The following is a 27,401-nucleotide window of genomic DNA, read 5'->3' as shown; positions in this document are numbered from 1 at the left end:
GGCATCTTCGGAAAAAAATGACCAGTACAGATTGAACAATATATTAAACAAAATTTATTGAAAAAATATGAAAATTGCGTTGAAACACGGATGTTGGTGACTCATTATATATCATAATTATCATTCAGGGTTGGAAGAGAGATGATGTTACTATAAAGACGCCATTGCGAAGCACATTTTCCACAAATCGAAATCCCGTAGTACTCCATGTTATATTGGGTAGTCAAAAGGTTTACATTGGAAATGGTACTCTACTTTAGACAATGAAATAAGAAACCAAAATATGAGTACTACACCTAATTCACGTGCAGTATGCTCTCACACTCTCTACATACCGCACAGACGAAAATCTATGCGCCGCATGGATAAAAGTACAGTCTGCCTAAGAGTACCACGAGGTAGAACGCGGCAGCTATCAAATTTCTATACCTTTCGGTGTGATTTGCATAAACCTAACTCCACTCCGGCGCAAATGCCCGTGAGACGAAAACTTCATCCCAAGGATCACCGATATAAAAAAAGCCCTCGCAATATGGTGAGCAGGAGTCGAACCCGCAGCTTTGAATTCGGAAGCAGTCCGTTAGCTTTCGTCTCTCACGCCGAGCAAGAATGGCGAATTTATTCGGCGTAACCGGAAGAGCACTGGTGTGGGGTGTGTTTTTCTGAATCGGTATTGGACTCGAGAACGGGGTTGAGGCCAGGTTTACGTCTGGGGAGTCATCATGGGGAAACTAGTCCTGATGCAGCCAGCGTCAAGAAGCTCCCCTGGGTGTGGAAAAAGTTCCTTTCGATCCATGAATATTTTAATGGCCACCGAATATCTGGAACACCTCTTGAGCTCCGGCTGTTCCGGTGCTGGTACGCTAAGGGTTTTGCATCGGCTCCATACATTGAAATGGCAAATGCAGCGATCGACTCACAATTAGTGCATTCATGTCATAACAGTAATTGCGCTAACTTTAAGATTTTGAATGAAACAAGGCTGAATCATTTTTACCATATAAGTATTAGCATTTATAATGGTTTCCAAGTTTGTTCACATACTCTTATACACAAGATGGACACATGTTACTGTGATGAGTAACTATTACAAGCTGCTTCTGCTAAAATCTTATTTGTAAAATGTACTGCCGAGCATTGTTTTATTTTAATTACATGGCAACCCCTTCACAATCTTTTAAGGTGCTTAATTTCGCCGATTTTCTATGCATTTTGGTGTAACTTTTTTGGTAGTGGAATAAGTATCTATATATTTAATTTTTCAATATTGTTAGTCATTTGCTACGCCATTTTAGCGGAGCCGCATTTATGCCTTCGCTTTTGCTAGTACTGTTACGTGTTTTGTAGTGTACATTAGGTGATATTGAGGAGTTTTTGCTTTCTTAGATCTATTTTTCCAACAATTAAAAATGTGTAGCCAAAATCAGTGGATTTTTTAATTTTTCTTTTCTTAAACCAGTTGAAAATATAATGCATATGAATAAATATAAAATTAGTATTCGTTTGATCAGTTTTTATCTTCTGTCGGTTTTATAACATTAGGTGATTGATTCAATAAATGACACTACGTATTTACGAAACAAACCTGAATTCCTGACGGAAAGTACACATGAATTTCATTTTAAAGTGAATATTGAAAGATCGATAAAATTATCTCTATAGCAAAGAAAATCACAGTACTTTTAGCAGACCATAAAATAAAAACAAAACCGATACGAGGATCCTCGGTTTTAGTCTTTAATAAAACTTATTCCCTTTTATTTTGGACGAAAAAGAATATTGGTTGAAGCACATAGTCGGGGTGTAACTGATCAAGCAAATGATTTACGCGTCTGGATTGACTTTTAAAAAGCGCTCGGAAATATCGGCTGAACACAGCCGCTACTAGTACCTACCTAATCCGAGTGGGGTATTTATTTTATAGAAGCTATTAACAGCAGTGCAGTGAAACGAAACGTGTACCAGTCGAAGCAAACCAGAATCAACAGACCTCCCGCTCCGCTATCACTGTGGAGGATGAGCAAAAAACTGTCTGTCGCAGGCCAAAAAAAAACGCATCATCAGTTCTTCGAAGCATCACACGGTAACATTCATCTCTCCTTTGAGACTCCTCTTAGGAAACGAGATGAGCTGAATAAAAAATAAAACATTGCCGCTCTGGTTTACATGTTTCGTCGCATCAGGGCCACTTCTCATCCGAGGGCAAGCTCTTTAGGGACAATCGAACTCTCGGAATCCTTAAAGATCAAAGTTACTGCCTTGCTTGAGGGGAAATGACGGTGTGCCGGAATAAAAAAAAGTGTGCGTTTACAAATGGAAGAAAGCGAAGCTCTGGTTGATTCCGATTACAAAAAAATGATGGTGATTCTTTATTGGAAGAATAAAGATTGAAGAAGACGTATTGGCTTCTATTTTCTCTTACTCTCATTGCAAAGGGCTCCCTACCACGGTTTATTTCTCTAAAGAATCAACATTTATAAAGTTTTAAACTTTTTTAATGCTTAAAAACTTTTGATTTATCATATAAGACAAATTTTGACCAAACCTTTTTGTCTCATGGAATTAAGGGAAGCACAAAGCTTACTAACGGTATGATGTTACCAATATTACCAATGATATTACCAATATTACATTCCAGTGAGCTACAACCTCTTCGTGCACTTATCTCCACGCACAATTATTTTAGGTATACGGCATCAATAATAGGCAAGGAACTTGTAGAAACAATTTACGTCAATTATGTTATGATGAGGTCATGATTTTGTCACCAATCGGAATGAATATTTTTAATGCAATATTCACCACAAATCAGGAGAAAGAGAGTTGATACGAGGAATTGTCTCACTAACACTTCACCAGCAATTTCAGTGCGTTGGGCGTCTTTGGAAAGAATTGAAGGCTGTCTGGTCATTTCGATTATGATTCATTCATCGAACTTATGCATTGAAACAAACTCGAACTATAAAAGATATGCCTTTTTTATTCACGAATTAATTTTGTGAGGCAATGTTTTATACGCGTAAAAAAACAGTTTGAGGTGTTCTTTTTAACTCACTAGTATGTCCATTAGCCAATGTATTTACTTTTTATGCTCTCACAGTAAATCTTATCTGTGGTTCACATTTCCATTAAAAACGCAGGATTCGCAAGAAAATATGACATCCACCGAATTTTAATGCCTATTTTACAAAGGCATTTGGTTTAAAGGCTATAGGTTTTATGATGAGCTATAATATTATAATTGCGAGTGGAAAATATGGAACCAACTACATGATTGAAAAGCCATCAAAGGGATTTGACAACAAAAAATCCCATTTTTTCAGGTACAAGCATAACATAAAAATTCGCGAGGGAACTTATCCATTATTGTATATTAGGCCATTGCCCTAGGGAGAATGCGGATTTGGTCGTGATCCACCCAAAACTCTTTCCCTTTTTCCCCGAGGATCCGAGAGCGATTCCCGGTCGGGTCTCCGAGGGATCGAAGCCAAAATCGCAGTGGAGGGAGAACGTACCTAGGGCTCCTAAGGGGAAACTCGCTCCACTCCACTCCTGACTGCCATTTACGCCGGTAGATGGCACAGCGGACGCTGGCCCCAAGCGTCGCAAAAGGCAGGCGGGGGAGGGGGACCACGCCGTGGTGGGCGCATGGGGCAAAACGTATGAGTGTTACATTTGTACATAGCCTAATATCCTAGATGACGGATCTAGTGCGATTTTAATGCATAATATCCATTTTCAATCACTCATTTTTTTCCCAGTTGTGAGAAATAATTTGTTTACTATTTTAATTAATCTGTGTTCTTAAGAAAACTTATGTCACTAACACTGGAAAGATTACAATGGTCCCTATACTCTTTTTGAATCATTTTTCCCCTATGTGTTCATTTGCTCACGATCCAAACCGCTGAAGAGGTGGTTATATGCTCACTGTCAGCTGTCCCCTTAACATCTATTAAAGATGGGATAAATTTGTGTGCGGACAGACGGATGAAAACTTTAGGCTATCTTTAATACAATAAATGTTGTGGTTTGTGTTCGTCATTACGGACAGACGTACTAACTAGGGATCAAGAATCCCTAAAGTCCATGCTCATTCAATAGATATTATGACTGAAAGGAATATTTTTATTAATTACGATCGGTAAACTTGCAGCAATTAACACCAGCTGGACAAAGGACACCAGGATAACGCCATCAACACACCACTTGACTTCTTCTGCAACATGCACATTCTTCATCATCTATTACACGGTGGCCTACATCGGGTTTTGCCGGTTTCCCTCACGTCTAGAACGAATTTCGGACCAATAGCCATCTCGGAGAAAAAGAGTTCCAAAAAAATGTAGATCACAACTAATAGTACATGTGTTAACATGAAATCTCACTTTGACAAGACCTGAAGAGAATATTTCCCAAGCAGAGTTCATACTTCATATATGTCTTACACTACGGAGTACTACTTAAATATCCATTGTACACTAATTGCATTGGAAATAAAGTATTCATTGAAAATTTCACTTGCAACCAAACTTGGCAGTGCAGGTATTGAGGCGAAGCCTGAGATACAGTCCGCGAGACAGTTCAATTGTAGCTCTTAAACTCGGGAAAACTTTCAGATTCTTCAACGGAAACGAAATTTCACCCTCTAACCTATCCAATCTAAACCTTAAATTACTTTTCTTGTCTGAGAAAGACAGCTAGCGTGTTCATTTAAATTTAAAAGAAATCCAAAAGTTTTTTTTTTACTCACAAACGATTTCATTGAGTGTGGGCTTCATCACCAACTTCTCCTTCTATTATTTGAAAACAAAGTTCGCCGCTTTGGTTTAACACACATCATTTGGGCAAGATGTTTAAAACTAGATTAAGTCTAGGTCTGAGCTCATGTCTGGGTTTCGGTCGAAGCACTATTTTTACATTATATAGGAAAAGTCATTCAAATTATTTCTTTTTCTATTCAGTCTCGTTGTGATATCCTAAAGACTTTTAAAATAACTTTGCACCATTAAATGATGATTTAGGATTTCATGTTGTTAAAGGGAAACATTCAATCTTACATATTTTACTTGAATACTTATTAATGTTGCTACTACCAAAATTATGAAGACTATATGAAAATTAAATTTAACCGTACTGAAATCAATTGCAAAGCATATGTTGTTGTAACGCAATTAAATGATTAGAGGAAACAGAACCTGGGTAATGAAAACTTTATAGAAAAAAATACTTCGAATTTATCCCTAGGTGCAGCAAATCTTTAATATGCACAAACATTTTACTACTGCGGAAAGTAACTCCATTGTGATAACCTTTAGCATTGACTACAGCGAGGGTTGTGGTTGTTGCTGTACAGATATCCAACTTTAAAAGAAATCTCTATACATTTAGAATATTCTCTGGGATAAAATTGACATTCTCTACAGAATACGACGAACTCTAACTCTTTCGACTGAGAAATTCTTCATGATCGTGAAGATATCTAAACCACTCTTTTGGCAAAGGAAGTGGAAAATAACCTCAAGAAAGGAACTCTCCAATTCCTTTACATTACATGCATGTTTCAAAAGTGATGCATTAATTTTCAACAGAAATTTTCAATGGAAATATACATACCTACCACCGGCATTCGTATATATTTTGAGAGTAATGAGTTATAACTCATTTTCCCCAAAGTCTTTCAGAATCCCTCTCCTTTCCTTAATAAATATTTTCGTGTGAATTATAGTTTTGCTTTTAGCATATTTACCAATCCAAATTTTGACAAGTTCCACAAATTCCCAATAAAAAATTGTAATAGCCATATGAACGACCAGAGCTCACTGTGAATTGTGTGCATGAGCTCTTCTTGTGGGATGAAATGGGAAGAAATGTGCATAAAAATACGACTTACCGTAAAAATATCAACGTTTTAAAAATCTAATCAGAATATTACGTTACAGAGAAGCACTAAATATGAAACAAAATTTCTGAGGAGAGATTTTCAAATGCTGCGTGGGCACTATTCAACTGGTTTAGCTATACATACAGTAGTCCTAAACATACACGGGGGCCTAATTACTCTCCGACACCAACGAAAGAAAAAAAGGGCGGAGGTGAGCCTTGAATACCATGGGATCATCTCCGGCACCGGATTTAAAAGCGAAAGAGGGAAGCGAAAGCACTTTTGGATGGCGGTCGGGAAGTAGACACAAGAAGCGGCCGCAAGAGTGAGGAAGAGCCCTGAGGTACAAGGGGTGGAAGAAAACCGGACAGAAAAACAAATGACTCCATTCTGGCGAAATTTTGCCCTAATGGACCGCTCTTTTATTTAATCCTTCACCCAGAAAGCAGATATAAAAACAAAATGACCCGAGTGGGAAGCTAACACAACGTAATTTGGGAGTGGGAGATGTGGAAAAACAGCTACTCCGAGACCGGGACCTGAGCGATGAAACACAATTCTGGCGATGGGATGGGGAAGGAGGAAATTATGAGAGTAATGCGTGTAGAATGAAGCGAATCGTGTTAAAAGGATATTACGATTGTGTGGTGTACATTTGCGATGCCGTCTGAAGCGAAGGGTCTAAGGTTGAGAAAACAGGCGATACACAACGGAGCCGATAGAGGGAGAATTAGTTTTCTCTCGATACTGCTAATGCAATCCCCTTAACCGTTAACTGCATGGATTTATAAATACGTGCCAAAAATTTTTTTCTTCATAAAATATATCCAAAAACGCTCCAAACACTACATTTTTATAACTTTTTCTCCTATTTTTTTTAATTTAAAGGACATATTTAATATGCATCATGCATGATAAATTATGTATATATACAGCTTTTAAGTTAAAAAGTAATGTATCACAGATTTGAGCATTTTCCACAAAAGGTTTTCATTTCACATGCTCATTGAAAACTTCTCATTGGCCACTGAACTTTTACTGATCACATACTCAGATATCTCTCGTGTAAATCCTCTCCCTCGGTTCTCCTACGGGGAGCTCATTTCCTTCAACATAATTAGAAGCTGATCACATTTGGCACCTACTGATTGCTTCGAGAACCACATTATTACGACGGTGTGTATTATATCTTATTCACCATGCTCTAGAGATGAGGAATTGTGGCCTTCAGAAATAACCGACAGTGTGGTGTGTCATATTTAAGATGCCAAATGAAAGGAGGGTTCAAAACAATAGGGCAACAAATGATGGCGTACTAGCCCTAAAAAGAGATAAGTATGCCCTAAAAGGAGATAAAGAGTATTTGTGCAAATCTCTAACACCTGGCTCACTTACTATGTGAGTTTGATATAGTTGCACGCAAGGATTTTGCATCCTCCATTTTTTTTTAATTTCAGAAATTTATTATTATAGCTACTGCTGAAGTTATAGAATGATATTGGTCAACTATTAATATATCGATAGACATTTATTCAACATTTAACTCTGAGTTTAAATTACTCACTCTCTGAATGCTGGCTGCTTTCGTTGCTTTATTCTTAATCCTGCGTATTCTATGCAGTCGCTCGTAAGGTATTTCTTCATCTCGTTGATGGAGGTAAAATAGAGCAAATCTAGAGCATTTAAAACGTTAAAGTCTTCAAATTTTCATATTGTAACCTCTGGACATCTTTTTAAGGGTAAAATATAGTTTATTGGTGAATAAATAGAAACTATGTTAACTATTAATGAAAATAAAAAGTGAAATATTTGTTTCATTGAAATATGAGTTATTTTTTAGCATGACGTACTTTCGTGAAATTGTAGAACAACAAAGGTTGCTGCACACATTCACTTGGATTTAAGAGCTACAAAACACAGGACATGACGATCAAAAGGCAAAAAACCGGCGTGCCGCGAAAAGATGCATAAATAATAAATAAATCATAAATATAATCGATAAATATGGACCAAGTTTAAGTAAAAAGGACATTCGTTTTAATAAAACAGAAAATGTGCAGGACAAAAACACAATTGTTTCCCTCGGGAGTAACTTTCCAGCTAAAAAAGACAGTTTTTGAAACCTCAATGGATACCGCGAGAGATTGGGAAAATATGAGAGATGACGCAATTTCATGTGATACATGCGTTTCTGATGATGTCTTCACGGAAGCCAATGTAGATTTGGCAAGAAGAAAACCAATGACGATGGCTTTATTTATCTCACTTTTATCTCCCGTTCGTTGGGATTCCTCCCTAAAGTTTCTTTCTCATTAACTTTCCCAGTTTTGATAAAAAAATATCAAAAATTCTCGATAGTAAAACATGGTTGCAAAGCGGTTGCTAGCCATGAAACAAAGACTAATATACAGGGATTTCAAATCCATAGTATTTTTTTTGTTTTTAATACTTCTTGAGAGTTAAGCATAAGGATTTGAACGCGAGTTTCTCAATGGATAAGGAAAATAACTGCGCTACATACTTATTACCTACTACATACGTGAATTTGACACGCCGGTTACTTAGGTCCGAGTTGAGCTAAACCCTCATTTAACTTAATCAACCCTCGGGTTTAATCACTTGGGTGAGAAAGCAGTATGCGGCCGGAGGTAAACCGTGCTGGTAAAATTGCTCATTGTGTTCATTGAGGAATGGAATTCCTTTAATTAAACGTCCTAAACAGGTAGTAGCTTGGGATATGGTGAAGTGGCTATTCTACAAGAAGTAGGAAATGGAAAATGAAAAAATAACTTTGTTAGGTTCACCAATAAATTTGATAAATCACGACTCGGGTTTCATAACATAGTTACATAGTCAGATGAAATGAAACATAAAATGGCATAAAAAGGTATGGTATGATACGGTATGGTATGGAATGATATAGTGTTGAATGGAATGAAATTATATGATATGGAGTGGTATGGCAAGGAATGAAAACAGGGTATGTCATGAAACCCGGGTCGTGCTTTTTAAAAATATCAATGTGCCTAACATAGTTTATTTTTTCATATAAGTTCAGTTAAGCTTAAAATCATCAGTTATAGAAGCATGTAACTCGGCCAAGTCAGTTGAAGTTACATACAAAGCTCAACTGATCAAAATCAGAGGACACTAGAGGAATGAAATGTTTCCATACTTTTATAACCAGTTACAACACACGCGATTTCTCACGATTATAAACTCTGTTTCCGTCCTAGGTTTCGATGCTACAACAATGAATCTCTATTCCCTTCATTTTCTTCTTCATACTCTTCCATCTCCTCCTCCTCCTCTTTCCCCTTCTGTCCCTCACCACAGTTAACTAGAATGTATAAAATTAATACATCATAAACCATTTTGAACCTTGAAGATGATGTAGTAACACCGAAACCTAGATCGGAACAAAAGTTTATACTCGTGGAAACTGCAAGTGTTTATTTCAGTACTTTATTGAACAATCCGGTGGCGAGGTATCAGCGCTAAGGGAGGAGCGTGGACGCTGTCGGCGACCTTTCAACTCGTGGAGGCGATGCCAGCGTACGCGGCCGGTCTCCACGGCCGGAATTACCAAGTGTAATGGGGAGCGGGTTTGAGAGAGGGAGCTCTTAAAGGGAAAGAAAGGGTGAAAAAACGAAGATAGAGGACGAGCAATAATGGTTCGCTGTCTGAGCAGAGGGGGGAAGAAGCCACGGATGGTGCATAAGACGCTAAGTTCTTTCGCCGCGGGGGACTGGAGAAGTGGAGAGGGAGTGGGGGACGCGTAGGGGGGGGGGGGGATGAGAAAGTGGGGTGGGGTCCGAAAGAGGTGAGCTTCTCCCCCATCCCCCCAACCGAAACACACTCAATTTTTTCACCCCTTCCCCAGCTAGACAACTCCCTAATGACCGAGACGCGCAAAAACGGACCGGGGAGGGAGAGAAGGTAAGGCATTACGACTTGACTGGAAGATCCAGGAGAGACTGGAGCAGGAAAGAGAGGGGTTGGGGTATAATCAAGCGGTGCAGACAATAAAAAGCCAAAAAACGTATTCTGATTCGCATTTTCGAACCTTTTTTTTTCTCTTGCTTAGAGGTGCGGCCATAGTGCGGTAGTGATGGGTGATACAGATATTGGTACTCAAAATTCCGTGACACCACCTAATATGCTATCAAGCGCGCCACTAGAATCCATCCCACGCTTGAAGTATAGCCACAATAGCCCGAGTGAACCTGTCACATTTAGGAATCCATTAAATCCGTTGGCCATCGCTCCCTTTTTACATGAGTGACTAGAGTCGCACAAGGAAGACTAAACATGACACAAACCCAGTCAAATTATCTGCCAAAAAGTTTCGTATAATTAATGTTATTCGTTAAGAGTGAGAAAGAGTTTAAGACTTTTAGAGTTGGCCAAAAAAGCTTTGTGGAGTGGAGATTTTTAAATAGTACTACGCAAAAGAAAATATGAAAATAACTTCAAAGATGCCTGTCCAAACTTCGAGTCTTGCCTAGGCTTCAAATAACGAGATACGGAGCGGTGTAAGGTCAGAAGACACCCAACAGATATTAGCCGGATGTTGGTATGCTATCATGACAACTAGGTCCCATTCACGTGAAGTCTGGACTAGCATAAAAATAATTTTCATTAGTGTACAATAAAGGCGTTCCAGATATTAACATCAGTTACGGTGCCCCAACTTTTCGTTAAGTATCTATATGAATTCAAGTTCTTCAAAACAAGTGCTTCATTCTTGAAGGGAATAAGCAGGAAATGGGGTCAGCAGTGTTTTGAGGAATTAATAGGGAGTTATTTGGCACAAAGATATTATTAGTAAATTTGTCCACGGAGATTTTTCGAGGAACCGTTGAATTATTAACATTACATGGCCGGTCTCTACGAGAATTATAAACACTCTTCAGCCACTTTGTTCTACAACGACAGAGAAAACGAAAGCAACGGCTCTCTCATGGGATCGATTCCATAAATAATGCCTCCAAGAGTGGATGTTGCGAAAATGAGTGCTGGAAGTTAGTTGAAAACACTCGGGACGAGATTTGATTATTTCATTCGTTCATGGTGAGCATGATCGTCCGCATGAGTGCTACTTGAATCAACATCATCACGCGCAATTGCTCCGCAGTGTACGAAGCGAGGGAAAGTATTGCAGTTCCATCCAATTTTACTGCAGCCTCTTTCCTCTCAACTTCGTCAACGTTGCAATTTACAATTCCTGATTTACGCTTGCTTCACATGGAGACTCTCTGAAAACTTATCTCTTCTGAATATTTCTAATTTAACTCGCAAAGGTTGACAATGAGCACTCTTGTTTCACATAAAAAAGTAAAAAAAACGCAAACCACACGAGAAGGATACAGTTTATGCAACGGCGACCACCCTGAGCAATTTTTCTTGTCACTCCAACGACATACTTACCAGCAAAACGTTTATTAGAACCTGGAATACTTTACTTGAAACCATTTAAATTGGCCAAGGATAAAATATTTCGTCAACCACCACTCCATTTCAAGTGAGGTTACAGTAGGAATAACATAAATTGCGGAGGCATTCTGTTTCCAAAATGAATCAGCAAAACTTCACGGTTTCGAGCTTTAAGCGAGCGAATTCAAGAGGATTCATCAATGTTAGGCTTGAAACGTAATACTAAAATGGACGTGTGTATTTTAACGCCAGCAAACATCCGAGTTTCACCTCAACTTAATGATAATAACACCAGAAGTCCATTTGAGCGGCTTGATTGCTCCATTTGTCAAAACTTACACCTAGAAGAACGGATAAATGGTCCGTGACGAGAACGATATGTTCCAGGCACAGGGGCATTAGTCGGAAGCGTTGATGTATTTCGAATGAATTTGGAAAGAAAAGAGATGATATGACTTACCGAGGGATTTCTCAAGTCCCAGTGGCGCAGTCCTTCCGTGTGAAGCAAGGATTCCTGATTCACCCTCTCCACTAGATAAAGGCTCCTGGAGCCGCGTCGCGAGGAACCGTGGTATAGAAGTCTGGAGCCATCCACTGGGTCCTCGTCGTGGTAAGCGTAGATCACCCTCATGGTATCATTCTGTAAAAGAGAAAAGCATGGAATTAGTTTCAGCGATGAAAAGATTTAGATAAAGGCAAAGTTTGGAACGAATACAACTTCTAATTCTCCAACAACTTTTATTCCTACCTACCCAGATTTCAACTGTTTAACAGCCATTTTTGACGTCAAAGAGTTGTAGGACTGAATAACATCCGAATCATAGGCCAAAAAGATTGGAGTTTAAAACAAATGATTAACTCATTAATGTGATAGAATTCCATTAAGCTAGGTAAACCATCAATGATCCTGATAAACAGACTCATTACTGTTAACACTAGAATGAATACGGTTAGCAACGACGCAAAAATTATCGGAAATAGCTACGAAGATATCGATTATCCTTTCAAAATAAGCCGCGATATTAAAGCATAAAACTTTAGTATGATATTTTTAGGCTATACTGAAATTTAATTTAAATATAGCAATCAGCACTTTATGCGTTAAATAGGCTTAGATTGCATGAGCAGTAGAGAATGGATATATTTACAAGATACACGGAGAACGCCATATTAGACTCCACTATATTTCCAGGTCAAACGGAAGCGATAAATTGAAAGAGATATTTTGCCGAACGGATATATATGGGAATTCATTTACCCGAACGATAAATGACTATAATAAATGATAGGCGTTATTTAGTTAGATCATTTCCATTTTATATGTTAACGGCTTGTGTTTTTACAACCCCGGCCATACGTCCATTGAGACGGCTTGCGGGGTAATAAATATATGTGGATGTAGACATAGTTCAATTGAAGCATAAACACTATAGCTCATTAGGAGCACTGAAAAAACACCACCCCTTGGAAATTCTCAGCAGTAGATTATCTAAATTTTGGTGATAAAAACCGGTACGAAATTTCATGACTTAAGCTTTATCTTCACTGCCTGAGTTTTTAACTTAAATCTTTTCATTTTCAAGTTTCATTCACCCTAATCGATGAAAATACTCCACTTGAGCGAAAGGCTCACAAAGCACTTCCGGGTCTACCCTGTGGCAAAGAATAGCTTGCGGAGGAAATCGGGAAATATTCAAATTTCCCCGTCGCGAAATTCAACATACGTCTCCGAACTCGGCGGAAGTGCAGAGCTCTGATAAGAGGGAGTCCGGCGGGATGGCAAAGGGATAAAAGGAGGCGGAGCGTGCGACGCAACTTTTTTCTTCCTTTTTCCATCTGGGCTGAAGATCGCGGAAAGGCACCAACAACACTTCGGGGAAGGAAGTTTTGGGAAGAGAATGTTTCCTCCCCGACTGCGATCAGGGTTTGAGGAACACGCGAAAAACAAGAATCTCTATTGGGAAAGAACTGGCTGGGGTGGATGGGAGGCCTTTCGCTCAGGATAAAATAACAAGGAGTTCTCAAAATGCATGTCATCATTGCTAATACAAGAATGATTGATGTTGGCTACAAAGATGTAACGATAGAAATGCATTGCGAAAGTTTACATTACATCTATAAGGAAACAAGATCCTTGAGTTACGTAAAGGATTCGACTTCTTCATTCTACTTCTAAATAACCTTAAAACACCAAAATGGAATTATTGGATACTAGAAATTATATATACTATGTAAATGCGAGACTGAAATTCATCTATATTTGTGCTGCAATTACACAAAGTATCAGTAAAACCCAACTCACTTTATGAGCATCCTTCCTGCTCGAGTGCTCAAAATTTACGGCAAAATCAAACGATAAATTGACTGGAATGAGGGTGATTTTTTATTGATCTATGCATCTAGATTGAATATCATTACTAACGCTAGAATAACCTAGTTATGCTACAATTATAGAGCGCTCGAAATAAGCTTCTTAAGTGTATATTACATTACATTAGGTTAATATCCATATGAACTATAATGATTGACCAATATTCATGACACTTACTTTCACTTTCGCAAACGGTTGTGATGCCAAAAGTAGATTTGAGCATCGTGAATGCTCCATGTATATAATGCCACATTTTGCAAACATTTTAAATGGATCACGATCATAACACATGCTCATTTTGGTAATTTAATTCTCACTAATGCTGACACTTGCTTGACAGGGTCAAGCGAAAGATTATTGGAATCAAAAAAGAATTAGTCGTTCATTACTTCCATGGTACTGATCATTCAGTATATAAATAACCAATAGTATCTGAAATTTGAATAAAGACGCAAATAATTGAAAGTCTGATGTAAATCCTCATCTCTGACAACCAGAGTTTAAGGAAAATGCGAAAACAAGAACCCTGAATGGAAAATATCTGTCTGGTAGTGAGGGGATTTTCCCCTTTTCCGGGAGAAAAAATAACACGAAGGTTTGGAAATGCTCTTATACATAGGTACCGATCCGACGCCTTCCTCACACTAAAAGGATCAACCTCCGTATAAAACGGATGGTGACATTTTTTGCCCCAGCGATGCGGGAAGGAATGGCGAAAAATGCCAAGCGACCATCATTTTCCCAGAAGGAGACAACCGACACGGAGGCATGCATCACGAAGCCTACCAGCATGGAACTTGAGAGTATACACCTCGAATACAGTAGATTCTCGGAGTACAAATACGCAGGAGGGACACTCGATTCTCGGGCGAGTCTTTCTCGGGTTGCCTCCTGGGTTATCGTCTGCAAAATAGATTCCGACGTTACGATGGGAGAATTTCTCAAGAATTGTTCGTCCGAATCATCCAAGGGGAAAGCCCTTGGATCCTGCGATCACGATACTCCTTACCCAATCTGTTATTTCTCATGGTAGTCGCACCAAAGAGTAATATAATACTAGTCTAAATTTTCTCTTTAAGTTACCTGTTTCTTAATCTCTCGCGTTTTAACGTTTTGCGGCAATCCAAAGAGCCTTATATGAAAATAAACTCTACATGGTAATTTTAGATGTCATTTAGACTATCGTACGATTATTTATTACTACTACCATTAACTATCACTGGGTGCATAATTAGCGGTAATTGCACTTGAGCTATATTTCTGGGGAAAGAAAAATTTATTTATTTTTCACAACATAACGTCTTCAGATGACGCTTTCACTCAGGAAAAATGATACAGTTGGGCGGAAGAAGTTACGATGAATTTCAGAAAGCAATGAATTTGTTAAAAATATTCATTTTATTTCTTTTTTAATTTGACGGAAGAGAATCTTCTAGAATAGTAAAGAGTAAGGAGGAGACAGAGGGCTAGAATGGAACGAGTACCAAGCGAGGAAGGGATTTTTACATCCGTACTAGAGGGAATACTTCTAAGCAGGAGGGGGAGGTATGGATCAGAATCTATAGAAACAGCGAAAGGGGTTTGGCCTTCCTGGAAGTGAAAAGGGAAGACCACGATGAGAGGGGATACTACCGGATGAATACGCGAATAGTCCATACACTCCTATTTAAATTACTACAACAATTGTGGTCATAATTAGAGACACGTGAAAATTGAATTTTCATTTTTATTCTATTGCACTTTCAATAACAGTTTATCGCATTTTGTAGCGTCTATTTTTTATTTTCATAATGTGGTAAATGACGATAAAATGTAGTGAAACACAGTTGTATGACAAAATACAGAATATTTTAAATAATTATGTTGTAGAACAATAACAAATTAAGGAATAAAACATATAGTGGCGGAGTTGTAGCTTGACCGCGCCCACTTATAGTTCGCGGCCACGTAGAGTCCATGCCTACTAGCAGTTGGCCAGTCGCTCATATGCGGTGAGTGTCGGCGGAGCATTTAAACTGCGCTCGGCATAATATGTACGAATTTTGCAGTCGAAAAGGCAAATTTGCGTAACAATATCATAAAAGTCCCGTCATCGCATCTATGTCGCAAATTTTTCGCACATCGCATCTATATCGCATTTGCGATTTTCACGCATCTCAATTCATAGTATAAATATAAACAAAGTAAAAATGATTTGAATTTTAATCATTGCGCGTAACTCAGTTACTTTGACGGGAGCACTACACCCATCTCTGGGTAGCGGCGTCGGTGAATGCCATCGCCATAAGAAACGACGTGAGAATCGAACGATGGGCCGTGAAATATGACAATGCATTGAGAGAAAGGCAATACTTGCTCCGCATCGATCAAGTCAGGCGTTGATCATTTGAAGCTATCACGTATCGAGGTCCGATAATCAACGGACACACTTTTGCACTATTCGCTTCGGGTGAAAATTTAGCACGAGGCGTGACATACAGCAGGAAATGTCAAGGCAAAGGCACACGTCGCGCCTATGAAACGGTTCATCACCGTTTTATGCGTTTTTCTGAAGTAAATATTAATGGGTTAAGATTGGAAATTTTTCTTCGTAACTTAGGAGTATTCCGTTTCAGTTTATTCTAAATTAAACATTTACAAACCACAAACGTATTAAACATATCCCATAACTAGAATTTTCATGCATCAATAATACCATGGTGGCAGCGAGGCAAAGTCCTCGCCTGCCAAACAGGAGGTCGTGGGTTCGAGTCCCGCCTGGACAAGTTACTCCTATCCAGGCAGAGTCGTTTGTGCACTTTAAATTGATGACATATGGCAACCCGATGTAAAAGGCCGTCTAAAGCTGTTTTCAGTGGCATGGAAATAAATAAATGAATAAATCATCTTTCGATCTTTGGCGAATCCATAATTTAAACTTCAATCGTGCGAATGTTTTTATCTTTTTTACATCTTGTAAAGGTTTTACGGTGAAAAAGTTGTGGGTCAAGTATTACTCAGTGATTGGGTGACAAGAGGCAAATGAACACCGGGGGATGAATATTTTAATCTAAAAGGCAATGGGTATTTACACATCAAAATTTGATAACCTATAATTGGGATGGCCGTCATATATCTGGTTCTACTCGGAAGTAAACGACTTATGGAAAACAAAGCTTGGATAGGGAAATTTCAGGTATGTACGACTTATCTGCATTATATAGGTTGATACAATGATTCTCTCTGAAGTAGTAACGTTAATCAGTCAGACATTGCATTCCATAATTGGTAAATAATCACGTTTCTAACCAAAATAAGCAGTTCTTCAAAGTCATAATCCATTTCTAACCGACATTTCCTCCAGCAGGTTACAAAGAATATTTCCTGCTTTTGGTTTTCATGGAACGATCTTATATACTTCTCGCCGTACAACTGATGCTTCAATTAAGGAAATGGGATGAGAAATGGAGATTGAGGTCAAAGATTTTGTTAATTCTATTGTTCTCCCAATTTCTGCTCTCTAATCCATTCATATTTCCTTATTGAGACGGCATAATTACTCTTCATAAATTAAATTCATTTCAAATTTACAATTTCTTTTACTAAAATACATCAGAAACCTTGTACATTTTGCTTTAAAAAATACAAAGGACGCTAAATTAAAGAGAATAATCAGTCAGAAAATAATACCTTTCGCCCCACAACCATATCTTCCCTCGGTCAAACTTGATTCTATTATACATCAACATGCTAACGAAATAACTGAAAGCTCTGCACGACTGCAGCACTTATGAACTCATCAAAACCATCGATTTCGTAATTTCCGCTTAAAACTCAACTTCAAAAGACTTAGGATTCATTACGTAGATTACGGCCCGAATTTCACCCAGTAGATCCAATTAAAACTTGGAGAAACAAAAGAGATATCATTAATTAAGAGATCTTAGGCGTCGATTCCAACTATTACTATTCACATTGAGGGCAAAGCGGGATCCCACAGTTGATTATAAGCCGTGTAATTATATATTTGCGGGGACGGAGAAAACAAGATAAAACTTAACATTAACGACCTAGACGTAAGTGATTTGGCGGTGGTAATATTCATTTTTGATAGAGATAAAGAACCAAGCACAGATAATTCAAGGATTTCAAGGATGGACGACTACGATGCTTTCTGCGGACACACAATAGCATTTGGCTTAGTTAACAACGCTTTGAGGATTGAGATTGCAGATTATAAACAAAATACTTTCTAATTGGAAAAATCGCATTTCCTTCCGCAACTACATGACATAATTGACTTCTCTTCCCAGGAAAACGGCCCACTATATTTCCCAAGAGAAAACACCTCAAATGTAGTTAGACCTTGAATGAAATCTTAATTTGTGCCGAAATAACTTTTTTAATAATGCACGAAAAACATTTTTTTGTTAACAATCCTTTCAAACAGGCTAAGTTAAATGCAAAACGAATTAGTAAAAACATAAAAATATCTCGATGTCATCATAAATTGCAAATGTTCTCGATAGTCACTCAGAAACAGTTTTTACTTTGAAAGACTATAGCTACATAATTTACATAATGCGATCGATTTTATTTACAATTAACAGGGATATACACATAAAATATCATAAATATTGAAGTTTAACGTGGTAGAGAGCTTAAGTACCTAATAGTATATCAAAATTATATTTTGGATGTATCATCACACCCATCAATATTATTAGAAATTTCTAAGATCGCCTATTAAGAGTATAGGATGAAAAAAGCGTCAAGAAAAAAAAAATCTCGAGCAATGCCAAATAGTATGAAGTTTTCTTAGCCTTCCATCTGAGTGAGTGATCACATCGTGTCCAAAATCATGAGTTCCAATACAGTCCTCGTATCTTCGATCAGATCCCTTATGGCGATATCCATCATATCAATTCCCTATCGAAGGGGAACATATCGGATCTTGATACGGAGGAAACCGTAGCTTATCTACCCTGCTGGAAACCCGCGAAAAAGATATTCGGAATATACTCAGGAGATTGATCATTCGTGAATATTTTACGCATTTTACAGCTGCGACAGCAATAATGTCTTCTACGACAACAATAATGGGTCATAACTAGAATTAGAGACGATTGTACATCCTTCAAGAGATGTTTCTTTTATAGGTAACTTGGATTTGAATTATGTTTTCGGTGGTATATGGTAAAATCTTCGTTTAAATATTATTATGACCCTAGTTCAAATCTCAGCACAGGCAGAGAATTTGGGAAATCTGGATGTCTTCACTGATACAGTGAAGAAAAAACATGAAGGACAGAACAGTCCGACAGATGGGACATTATGTTTTATACACTAGGAGACATTCGTTTATAACACATGAATCCTAGTCCCGTTCTTCAAGGAGCATGATAATTTAATTGTTTCGTTCAGAAAAAGTGATGCATAAATATTTTTAAAATTAGGAAAATTTTGGTTTCTCCAAAAATCATTTGGTGTGACACTGCTTCAAAACTTTCAATATATGTCTTACATACTCGCAACCAATTTTATTGTTTTTTATCAATAAATCAAATGACCCTCGTATCGATGAAAACTTGTAAAATCTAAAACTACTTCCAAAAACAAGATTTACCCAACGTTGTATATTTTAGGAAGGAATTCAACTGTCGATGGGGAAAGTGGGTAATAAATTTTAAATTCTTCGCCTCATAAAGTAATAGATATCTATCATTGAAAACAAAATTGGGAATCGCAATTGCACTGCCCTTAATTAACTATAGACGTGCACCGATAAAATTCAAATCACTTTCTATTTTCGGTTCTCTCGGTTAAAGAAGTCAACTGTACTTTTGACTAGCAGCAGTTGTATACCCACTTCAGTCGCCAACTGCACAGTCACCTCTTCTCATTCTCTAGCTTGTTTTTCGATGGCCATTGAGTATGAGGCATCGCCCAAATAAACTGTGCGCGACTATAAATTACTCGAAATCAAAAATATAAAGCAAAAAATAGAAATGAAATGGCATTCTACGATCCCAGAGTGTAGAGCAGTAGTTTGCAGCTACAGAAAGCCACAAGCCTAGACCATTGATAACATAGTGCTAACAGCAAGTGAAGGTCATCGATAATAGATGCACAAAGACTATCACCGAAAATCGGTAACTATGGACCTGGCAAACTGTGTCTTCGTCTTGCACTACATCCAGACGGAGAAGGCCAAAAGAATATTATGAGAATACTTCTGCATTTGACGAATGTGCATAAAGGACGGCCGACACCTCTCTGCACTTCAGTGGCTTGAAGAAGCCAGCTACGATTCCGCCAAAACAGTCGCCTACGAATATAAACAAACGCAGTGAATATCGCGTAAACCTCTCTGCTGAACTATGGATGGCCCATCACAATCGATGGTAGCCGACTACAATCGATTCGGGATTAGATTCTTCAAAGCCCATCATGGAAATCGGAGACCATCGATCAATTTGTCCACAGACACCATCCTTCCTACCGTGACACCCAAATCTACAGCGCGACAGAACGATAAGTGCGGTGCGAGCGGGGAAGGTAGAATATATAAGCGGGACTGTAGCCTTATTGGGTGGCGGCAAACCTCTCCTGCGCCAACAGATCAATCAACACCACGTCTGCCAATAGATCCCACGCCTTCTTTTGAGTCTCCGAGAATATAAATGACAGTTCCAAGGCGAAGATGCCCCAAAGACAAGGAAGATTCGTCACCGGAGGATGGTAGGAATTGGAACGGTGAGGGTCGAACCAAGTGTGGCACGGTATTCCCCCATCTTACCGAATAAATTCAGAGTACAAAAGACGGATGAAAAGCAGTGAACCTCAATAAAATAACACGAAAAACATAATCAGTAAATATCAGCGGAGTTAATAATTTTTTCAGACTTGGTCCTAAGTACCTCAATAATTATAAATAAACATGGATGTAGTAATTTCATCCTTCTTTTTTTATTTACCAGCATCAGAATCATCTATAGGATCTGTACCTTAAAGCAGAGCTCCTAATGGAATGACATCTCATCCAGGAATTTTATACCGAATGTAAATCACTGGCAATCACTGACAGTTCACACGCGTGGTATTAAAGCTGAAATATTTCAAATATATAGAATGCAAAAAAAAATATTTTCGTAAGACTCATTCACATTTTGTTCCATATTTAGCATCATTTTAATATAAATGCATCAAAAGCGTTTGTTTGATAAAGCTTAACACCCTATCCGCACTGCATTGGCTGGAGAGGCGCTGCCTCAACGATGGAATCGTTTACGAAGTTAGCCTTTGCCCTGTCTAAGAAGTAATGAGACAACACTACACCCGCTCAACTGAGTCCTCAACCCTACACGGCATCACATCCTCCGAACCCCTTCGCCATGAGGAAATTTTCGCAACACCATTTTCCAAGAGAATAGGAGTTTTAACGCATTATTGCACGTGATGACATGCCATGGCAAAGAGCCAGACATCCTTAAAACATTCAGTATGGAAACTCTTTTCAAATACACTCGGCACTCGTGGAAACACATAATTAATTTAGTTTACCAATTAATTAAGTGTACAAAATGTTGTGCGTATGTCTATACCAAGGAATGACACTATGACCTTGAACATACGTTTCGCAAATGGATAAGAAAATCCGTCGTTGAATATCCATACGTCACATAAAATACATGGGCGTGGATTCTAACGGCATAAAATCACGCTACAAGTAAAATAATATTCAGGCTCTAAGCAGACACTGAAATCCTATTTAAAAAGCAAAACTTACACGATAAATAAAAGGATTGCATAAGCATAGAAGTCAACGCTATTTTCTAAGGCATAAAATACTCGAATTAAGGAAAAAAAACACATAACAGGTGAATAACCGCTCCTAAAAAGCCACGCATTACGGTCAACTCACAGAATGACGGCGAGGGATATGCAAAGGAAGTCCTCCGACCGAAATAACCATAGCATCATCCCTTTTAATGTTATTACCGTTTAAGGTTGAATCAAGCGCGGCTTCAGCTTAAGAGGGAGACTTAACGATCGCGCTCAAAGATGTGGAAAGACCGGGAAAAAGTGTGCAGAGAGAGGAATATCAGAATGGAGAGGGAGTGAACGAAGGGGAAAGGGTATGAAGGAAATTCCATCGAGGGCGAGGTAAAGGCTGCTCCAGATATTCCGCCGACCCGAGCAAAAACAAACACCGGCAACGCGTTTCCCCCGCAAACTTCGTGAAACGGTAGTTACGGCTTGTACACAAGGCTTGTTTATTTCAGTTCGCCTTCAAGCCTCTTGCACCTCGCAGGGAGGAGGAGGCATGATATAAGGAAAGAGAAAGGACAAACAGGGTATCGAATTGCCAATCTCCACGACAAGCTTCGCGGGCATAATTGAGCTAGGAGGAAGGGTAAAAAGTAGCGGATGCATGGCAAATTACCCAGAAATTGTGTAAATATGAAGTGGACGCGGTAGCCAATGATGGGAACGAAGTCGGTGGAATATGGACGCGAGAACAAGGAGACTCATACTAGCCTCACCTCACACAATACTGGCATGTACGTGGTTAATTCACGAATTTCTTTAACCTTAACTTATATATTGTGCAATTACTACCATATATGGTGTCAATAAAAATTTCCTTAAGTGGAACCTATTTATCGTGCAATTGCAAAAGTTTGAGAAGGAAAATATCCTTTAAGAACGTTATTCCAGAACATTACTCGGGTTCAATACACAGTCGAAATATTCATATCTATAAATGTGTCACGAAGCTAAGATAAATGAATAGTCCTCTTTACTCATGGTAAGAGGACTGCGTAGCTAAATCATTCAGTCGACAGTATTACGAGTAACTTCTAAGCAAATATGAAAGAATACGAGAAGTTTTGGACGAAGTAGAGAAGCTGAGAAACCATAGGGGATTGTGTTAAAGTTATTTGCTATTATAGCAGGGCTAAAGCATTTTTATGGACATTTTATATTATTCTTTTACGGGGTAAGAAGTTTCACACGTTACGATTCAATCGTGTAAATATGTGCGTTATAGAGCCATATGGAGCAAATCCATATTCGCATACCCTTTAAGTATTTTTTCCAATGGGATGCAAAGATTACCAGTGAATTTAATCGGTAGGAAAAGCAGAGCTTAATTAGCTTTCAGAGGGACCAGTTTATTATTATACTATGCAGGCTTGAGGAAAATAACGGCATTCTTAAAAGTTGGGTTGATAAATACAATTAAAAGGTAATGAATCTATCACCCTTGCTTAAAATCTAGCTAATTTCCTATGAAATTCCTATTTTTTTACATAAGCAAATAACCTATGAACACTAACGGATATGAATTAAAATAGATATCAAGCCAAGGTCTCTAAATAAAAAGGTGAATTCACATAAACAAGCGGCATGTTTTGAATGTTTAACAGTAGACCCCTTTTCCCAATTTTCAGAGTGGCAAGAAATTAATTGGGAGTAGGCAAAAACTTAGATGTGTCAGATTAGTGCGCAATGAAGTGTTTACCGATAATTTACAAATGAGTGTTTTTAAGAAGAAAGAAAACTTTTGTCAAATTTTAGAAGATCCCACCTTTCCCATCCTACGGAGGGATAGCATTAAAACCATCAGGAATGCAAATGAGCATAAAACTCTCGAAAATCATCTTCAGGTTTAAGATAACTTACACAAATGTCTGGGGATAAAAAACGAAGAAATCATAAGAACTCTCCCGAGTGGAATCATTTTGTACAGCGCATTGCTTTACATTTCCCCGTGGACTAAAACATGAGAAATTTCCAGTTTCATGCTTCTTGTAATTTTTGCATTAAGTTTGCCCGAAGAAAATAATCTTCAGAGTAAAGGTTGAAAAATGCGTGGGCAACTTATATGCAAATGGCACCGGTTGAGCGAATAATGGATTGAGACATTCCCCGTGAAGGCGGAGGAACGGGGGGTCCACATAATATCGCGAGATATGCGGCGAATGAGCACCGCCTCCGACGCGCACCCTAATTAAGAATAATTTAAAATATTCCGGGCGGAGGAGGAAAGGAAGGAAGGAAGGGTGTATGGAGGGGAGTGAAAGCATTGGCGAGCGTAGTTGGATGGAAAGGGCTCGAGAGTGGAAGTAAGAGTGGGGGAGCTGCATGGTTTGAATGCGGAGGGGGAGTGGGTACGAATGGGGTTAATGGGAGGGGGAGAGGAACGAATGATGGCCGGCGAAGATGCTTCGACTGGAGGGGAATAGCTTAGTGGGGTTCGCTCAGGTTTTTCAACAGCGCCCTTTGAGATAAACCATTCTTGACCCTACTCGCCCAGATGCAGCGAGGTAAGTATAGTTTAACTATCCCTTTCTCTCAAAGTGGCTTTAAATTCAGTAGTATCGATTCCAAAATTATGGCACTATACTCTCCGTCTCATCAGCAGGAGAATTACTTTAAAATGTCCGCAACTTCATTTTAATTTTATTAGGTCTGACATATAATTTTACCCAATATCCCATTATAACAGTGCGATATGTAAATTTAACACTTAAAGAGCTCCATTAAAAAATAAATATGGTCAGGACATCAATAAATACATATGGTCACTAATATATTTCATATTGAAATGATTAAATTGTTTATCATTACAGAAAATTTGAATAGGAAAAATTCTATGGCCATTTTATGAACTTTTCCAAACAGAGCAAAGGACATTATGCACTTTATGAAATGGGTATCATCACTGATGAGTTAAACGAAGCAGGGTCATTCAAGAAACATAAACCAGAAGCCGTAATTATTGATACTTTCGCAAGCAATTGAAACTGAAATAGTTACTTGAGCAAAACATTGGATTAAATCTAACGACCAAAGCCGTCTAATTTAAAGTGCTACGTAACAGTTATATAAGGCTGAGTTAAATAAATTTGTATTCCCTGAATATATGAACTTTAATTTAAAATCACAGACACTGGCCTAGCAATTCCACAATTTAAACCTCTATTAAATTAATGAGTACTATAAAGATGAAAAATGACTACATGAGTATAACAAAGACGTAAACTGTTTTACTATAAATTATATCTCCGCTTTTCCTACGCTATTAGGAGAGCAACAGAGAAAAATCTTCCCATACACAGGCGTTGAAATTTTGAGTGTTTTTTAATATGAATTTTTTTTACCCCTGAGGCTTTCAAAAAACAAACTTCGAGTTCACAGGTTACTGCTGTATATAGCGAATGCTATCCATCGTCATCATTTTATGGAGGGACTACCCGTAGGCAAAAGTGAAGGACGAAAAAAAGGAACTGATAATGGCTTAAATAACTCAACATCCCGACGGGGTGCGAGTGAACTCATGTACGAGAAATATTACGTTTTATTTAGACGCATCCCAGGCATACACGAAATTTCACACAGTGTGGCTCACCGGACGAAAGAATACTTCACGAAAACAGGGTGGAGAGTCATTAAGTCACTTAAGCTGTTATCACCTGGATGCGAAACGTCTTAAAGACCTTCACCTGGCTGCCTAGCTATGGAAGACCGGCTTTAACGCTTATCACAGAGCGGTGAAAAGAAATCACGCAACCAAAAATCCCTGGGTCCTATCATAAACAAACAATGACGGAAATTCAAACGTGATACAGAGTTAGCTCCGTCTCCCACTAAGGTAAAAATGGCGATAGATAAAATCGCTCAGAAAATTAGAACTGTTGACTATAATCAGGCTAACTGAAGACAAAATATGAAGAAGCAAGGCCAGGAGTTTCAACAGGAGTTTTCATGTGTTCTTTCTACATTATTTTCTTCCTTTTTCGTCCGCCCCATAAGATTGAAGATGTTAGGAGAGTAAGGTAAGGATTCGATGGAAGAAAATACTAATCTAGATAATTCTTCCCCTAAATCATACTATATCCCACATCATTCTCACTGTAGTCCATGAATCACTCCTTACTTAAAATTAAAATAAGTAGCACCCATTTCGCATGGTCAATATTTTCTTAGCAATACAACATTTAATTCAAAGAAACTAAGCAAGCGGTACACCGGAGCACAAGACTTAAAGTAATAACCAATGTTGTAAACATTTCGTTTTATGTAGGAAACACAAATGCAGACAATTATTTTCAAAAAGAGTACCGGCTAAAATAAGAGTGACATGGACTCGAGTTCTGGATTCGTCAACGTTTCAAGACGGAATTAAATTCTTACATATGTACATTAGACAATCTATAGCATTAAGTTTTAAAATCTCTCGGCGCAAACCGCAATAATTTACTTCAAAACGGCTTCTATTAAAGATATTCCTTCCCAAAATTCGGAAAAAATTCTCAAAAAATTAAACGCTGATATCCTGGACAATCTACGGGAGGGTTGGCGCACAGCAAGAGGACAAGTAAAACGTTGCGACCCGGCGAGAAGTAATTCAAAAAGATGGAGAGATTTGAGGATTTTGAGTGGTAGGGTTGTACGGAGGTATTTCGACTTAGAAAATTGTGTATAGTCTCTCATTATTTCCTCTAACAGGCAGGAAGATCGAGTAGAATGAAGAAACGTGGGTAGCAGCCTATGTGATAACATGCAGCCATTAAGTAAAGAACGTTCCCTAAGAGACAGACGATTAGCAGGGAAAGATGAAAGGAGAAACACGATGTAACATGAAGAATTTTTTGAATGAAGAATGAATTTCCCTGCCTCCAAATGTTTAAACGCAGGAGAGTATTCCCTTTAACTCGCAAAAAATACGAAAACTAAAAGAAATTTTATATCCCAAAGTATGCAAGTAGATGGCAACCAGGTACTGCGCTTGAAGTACACAATACCATGAAAGAATTACACCTCATATTTATAATGTATTTCACAGGAGTTTCTATTTACAGAAAACCTTAATTTTCCCGCCAATCTATATATTTATGTATTTCACGAATAGCTTGCTTAGTATGAAACTTAATGAGTACGTTACGAGATATTGCTCTGTATCATTGAAATCAGTTGTGTATGGACCCAAAAAACATTACTCTCTTAATGAAGTCACCCAATCGGCCTAATCATCCGCATTCTTACGTTAGTAAAAGTAGGCCTACGAGCTTTTGTTATCAATAATTTAAAAAATATTTAGAAGCTGATTTTTTAAATATGGTTTTAATGGAGAATATTTGGTGGGTGAATCTATCACTGCACAGCAAATGTTAACTGGACTGAAAGGCTTAAGGCTTTTTGACGTAGAGCTAATATTTATTTAGCATAATATTCAATATCTACACGCTAAACCTGTAACAGGTTGTAACTATGTAAGATCCACGTTATATGAATACGCATTTGATTAATGGAATACCCAGAATGAATGAGTATCTTCACCGAAAATAATACCATAGATGATTCAATCACTGCCACGCTAACACCAACGGGTGAGAAAGGCATTAGCCTGCTTAACTTGGAGGTGATATTTACTTAGCATGGAATTCGATATGTGCACGCTAAACGTGATCAAGGGTGCACTTGAGCAAAGCACACTTTCCACGAAGAGAAACAATATGAGACAAGTGTATGGAAAAAAAGGCCAGATAGAAAAGTTGGATAAAGTTCAAAGGAAGGATGCAAAATACGTATTCTGGACATTTCATAGTGGTAGGAGTACTTAAAAAATGCTGCAAATCCCAGGTTGGAAGTCATTAGAGAGTGAAGGTGTACCAATAGGCTATGCGGTATTTATTAGGCTTACACAAAACACTGTACGCG

At 38.2% G+C, this 27,401-nt stretch overlaps 1 protein-coding gene across 1 annotated transcript in view; it reads right to left on the bottom strand.

The window, feature by feature from the left end:
* Positions 1 to 27,401, bottom strand: part of LOC124170800 (MOXD1 homolog 2-like) — a 969,195-nt gene that overhangs the window by 165,637 nt on the left and 776,157 nt on the right. Inside the window, exon 4 of the mRNA XM_046549766.1 lies at positions 11,781 to 11,960. Coding sequence (XP_046405722.1) covers positions 11,781 to 11,960 — 180 coding nt within the window. The remainder of the gene's footprint in view (positions 1 to 11,780; positions 11,961 to 27,401) is intronic.

The sequence above is a fragment of the Ischnura elegans genome, chromosome X (genome assembly GCF_921293095.1).
Source record: "Ischnura elegans chromosome X, ioIscEleg1.1, whole genome shotgun sequence".
Lineage (NCBI taxonomy): Eukaryota > Metazoa > Arthropoda > Insecta > Odonata > Coenagrionidae > Ischnura > Ischnura elegans.
This window is presented reverse-complemented; position numbering and strand designations above follow the sequence as displayed.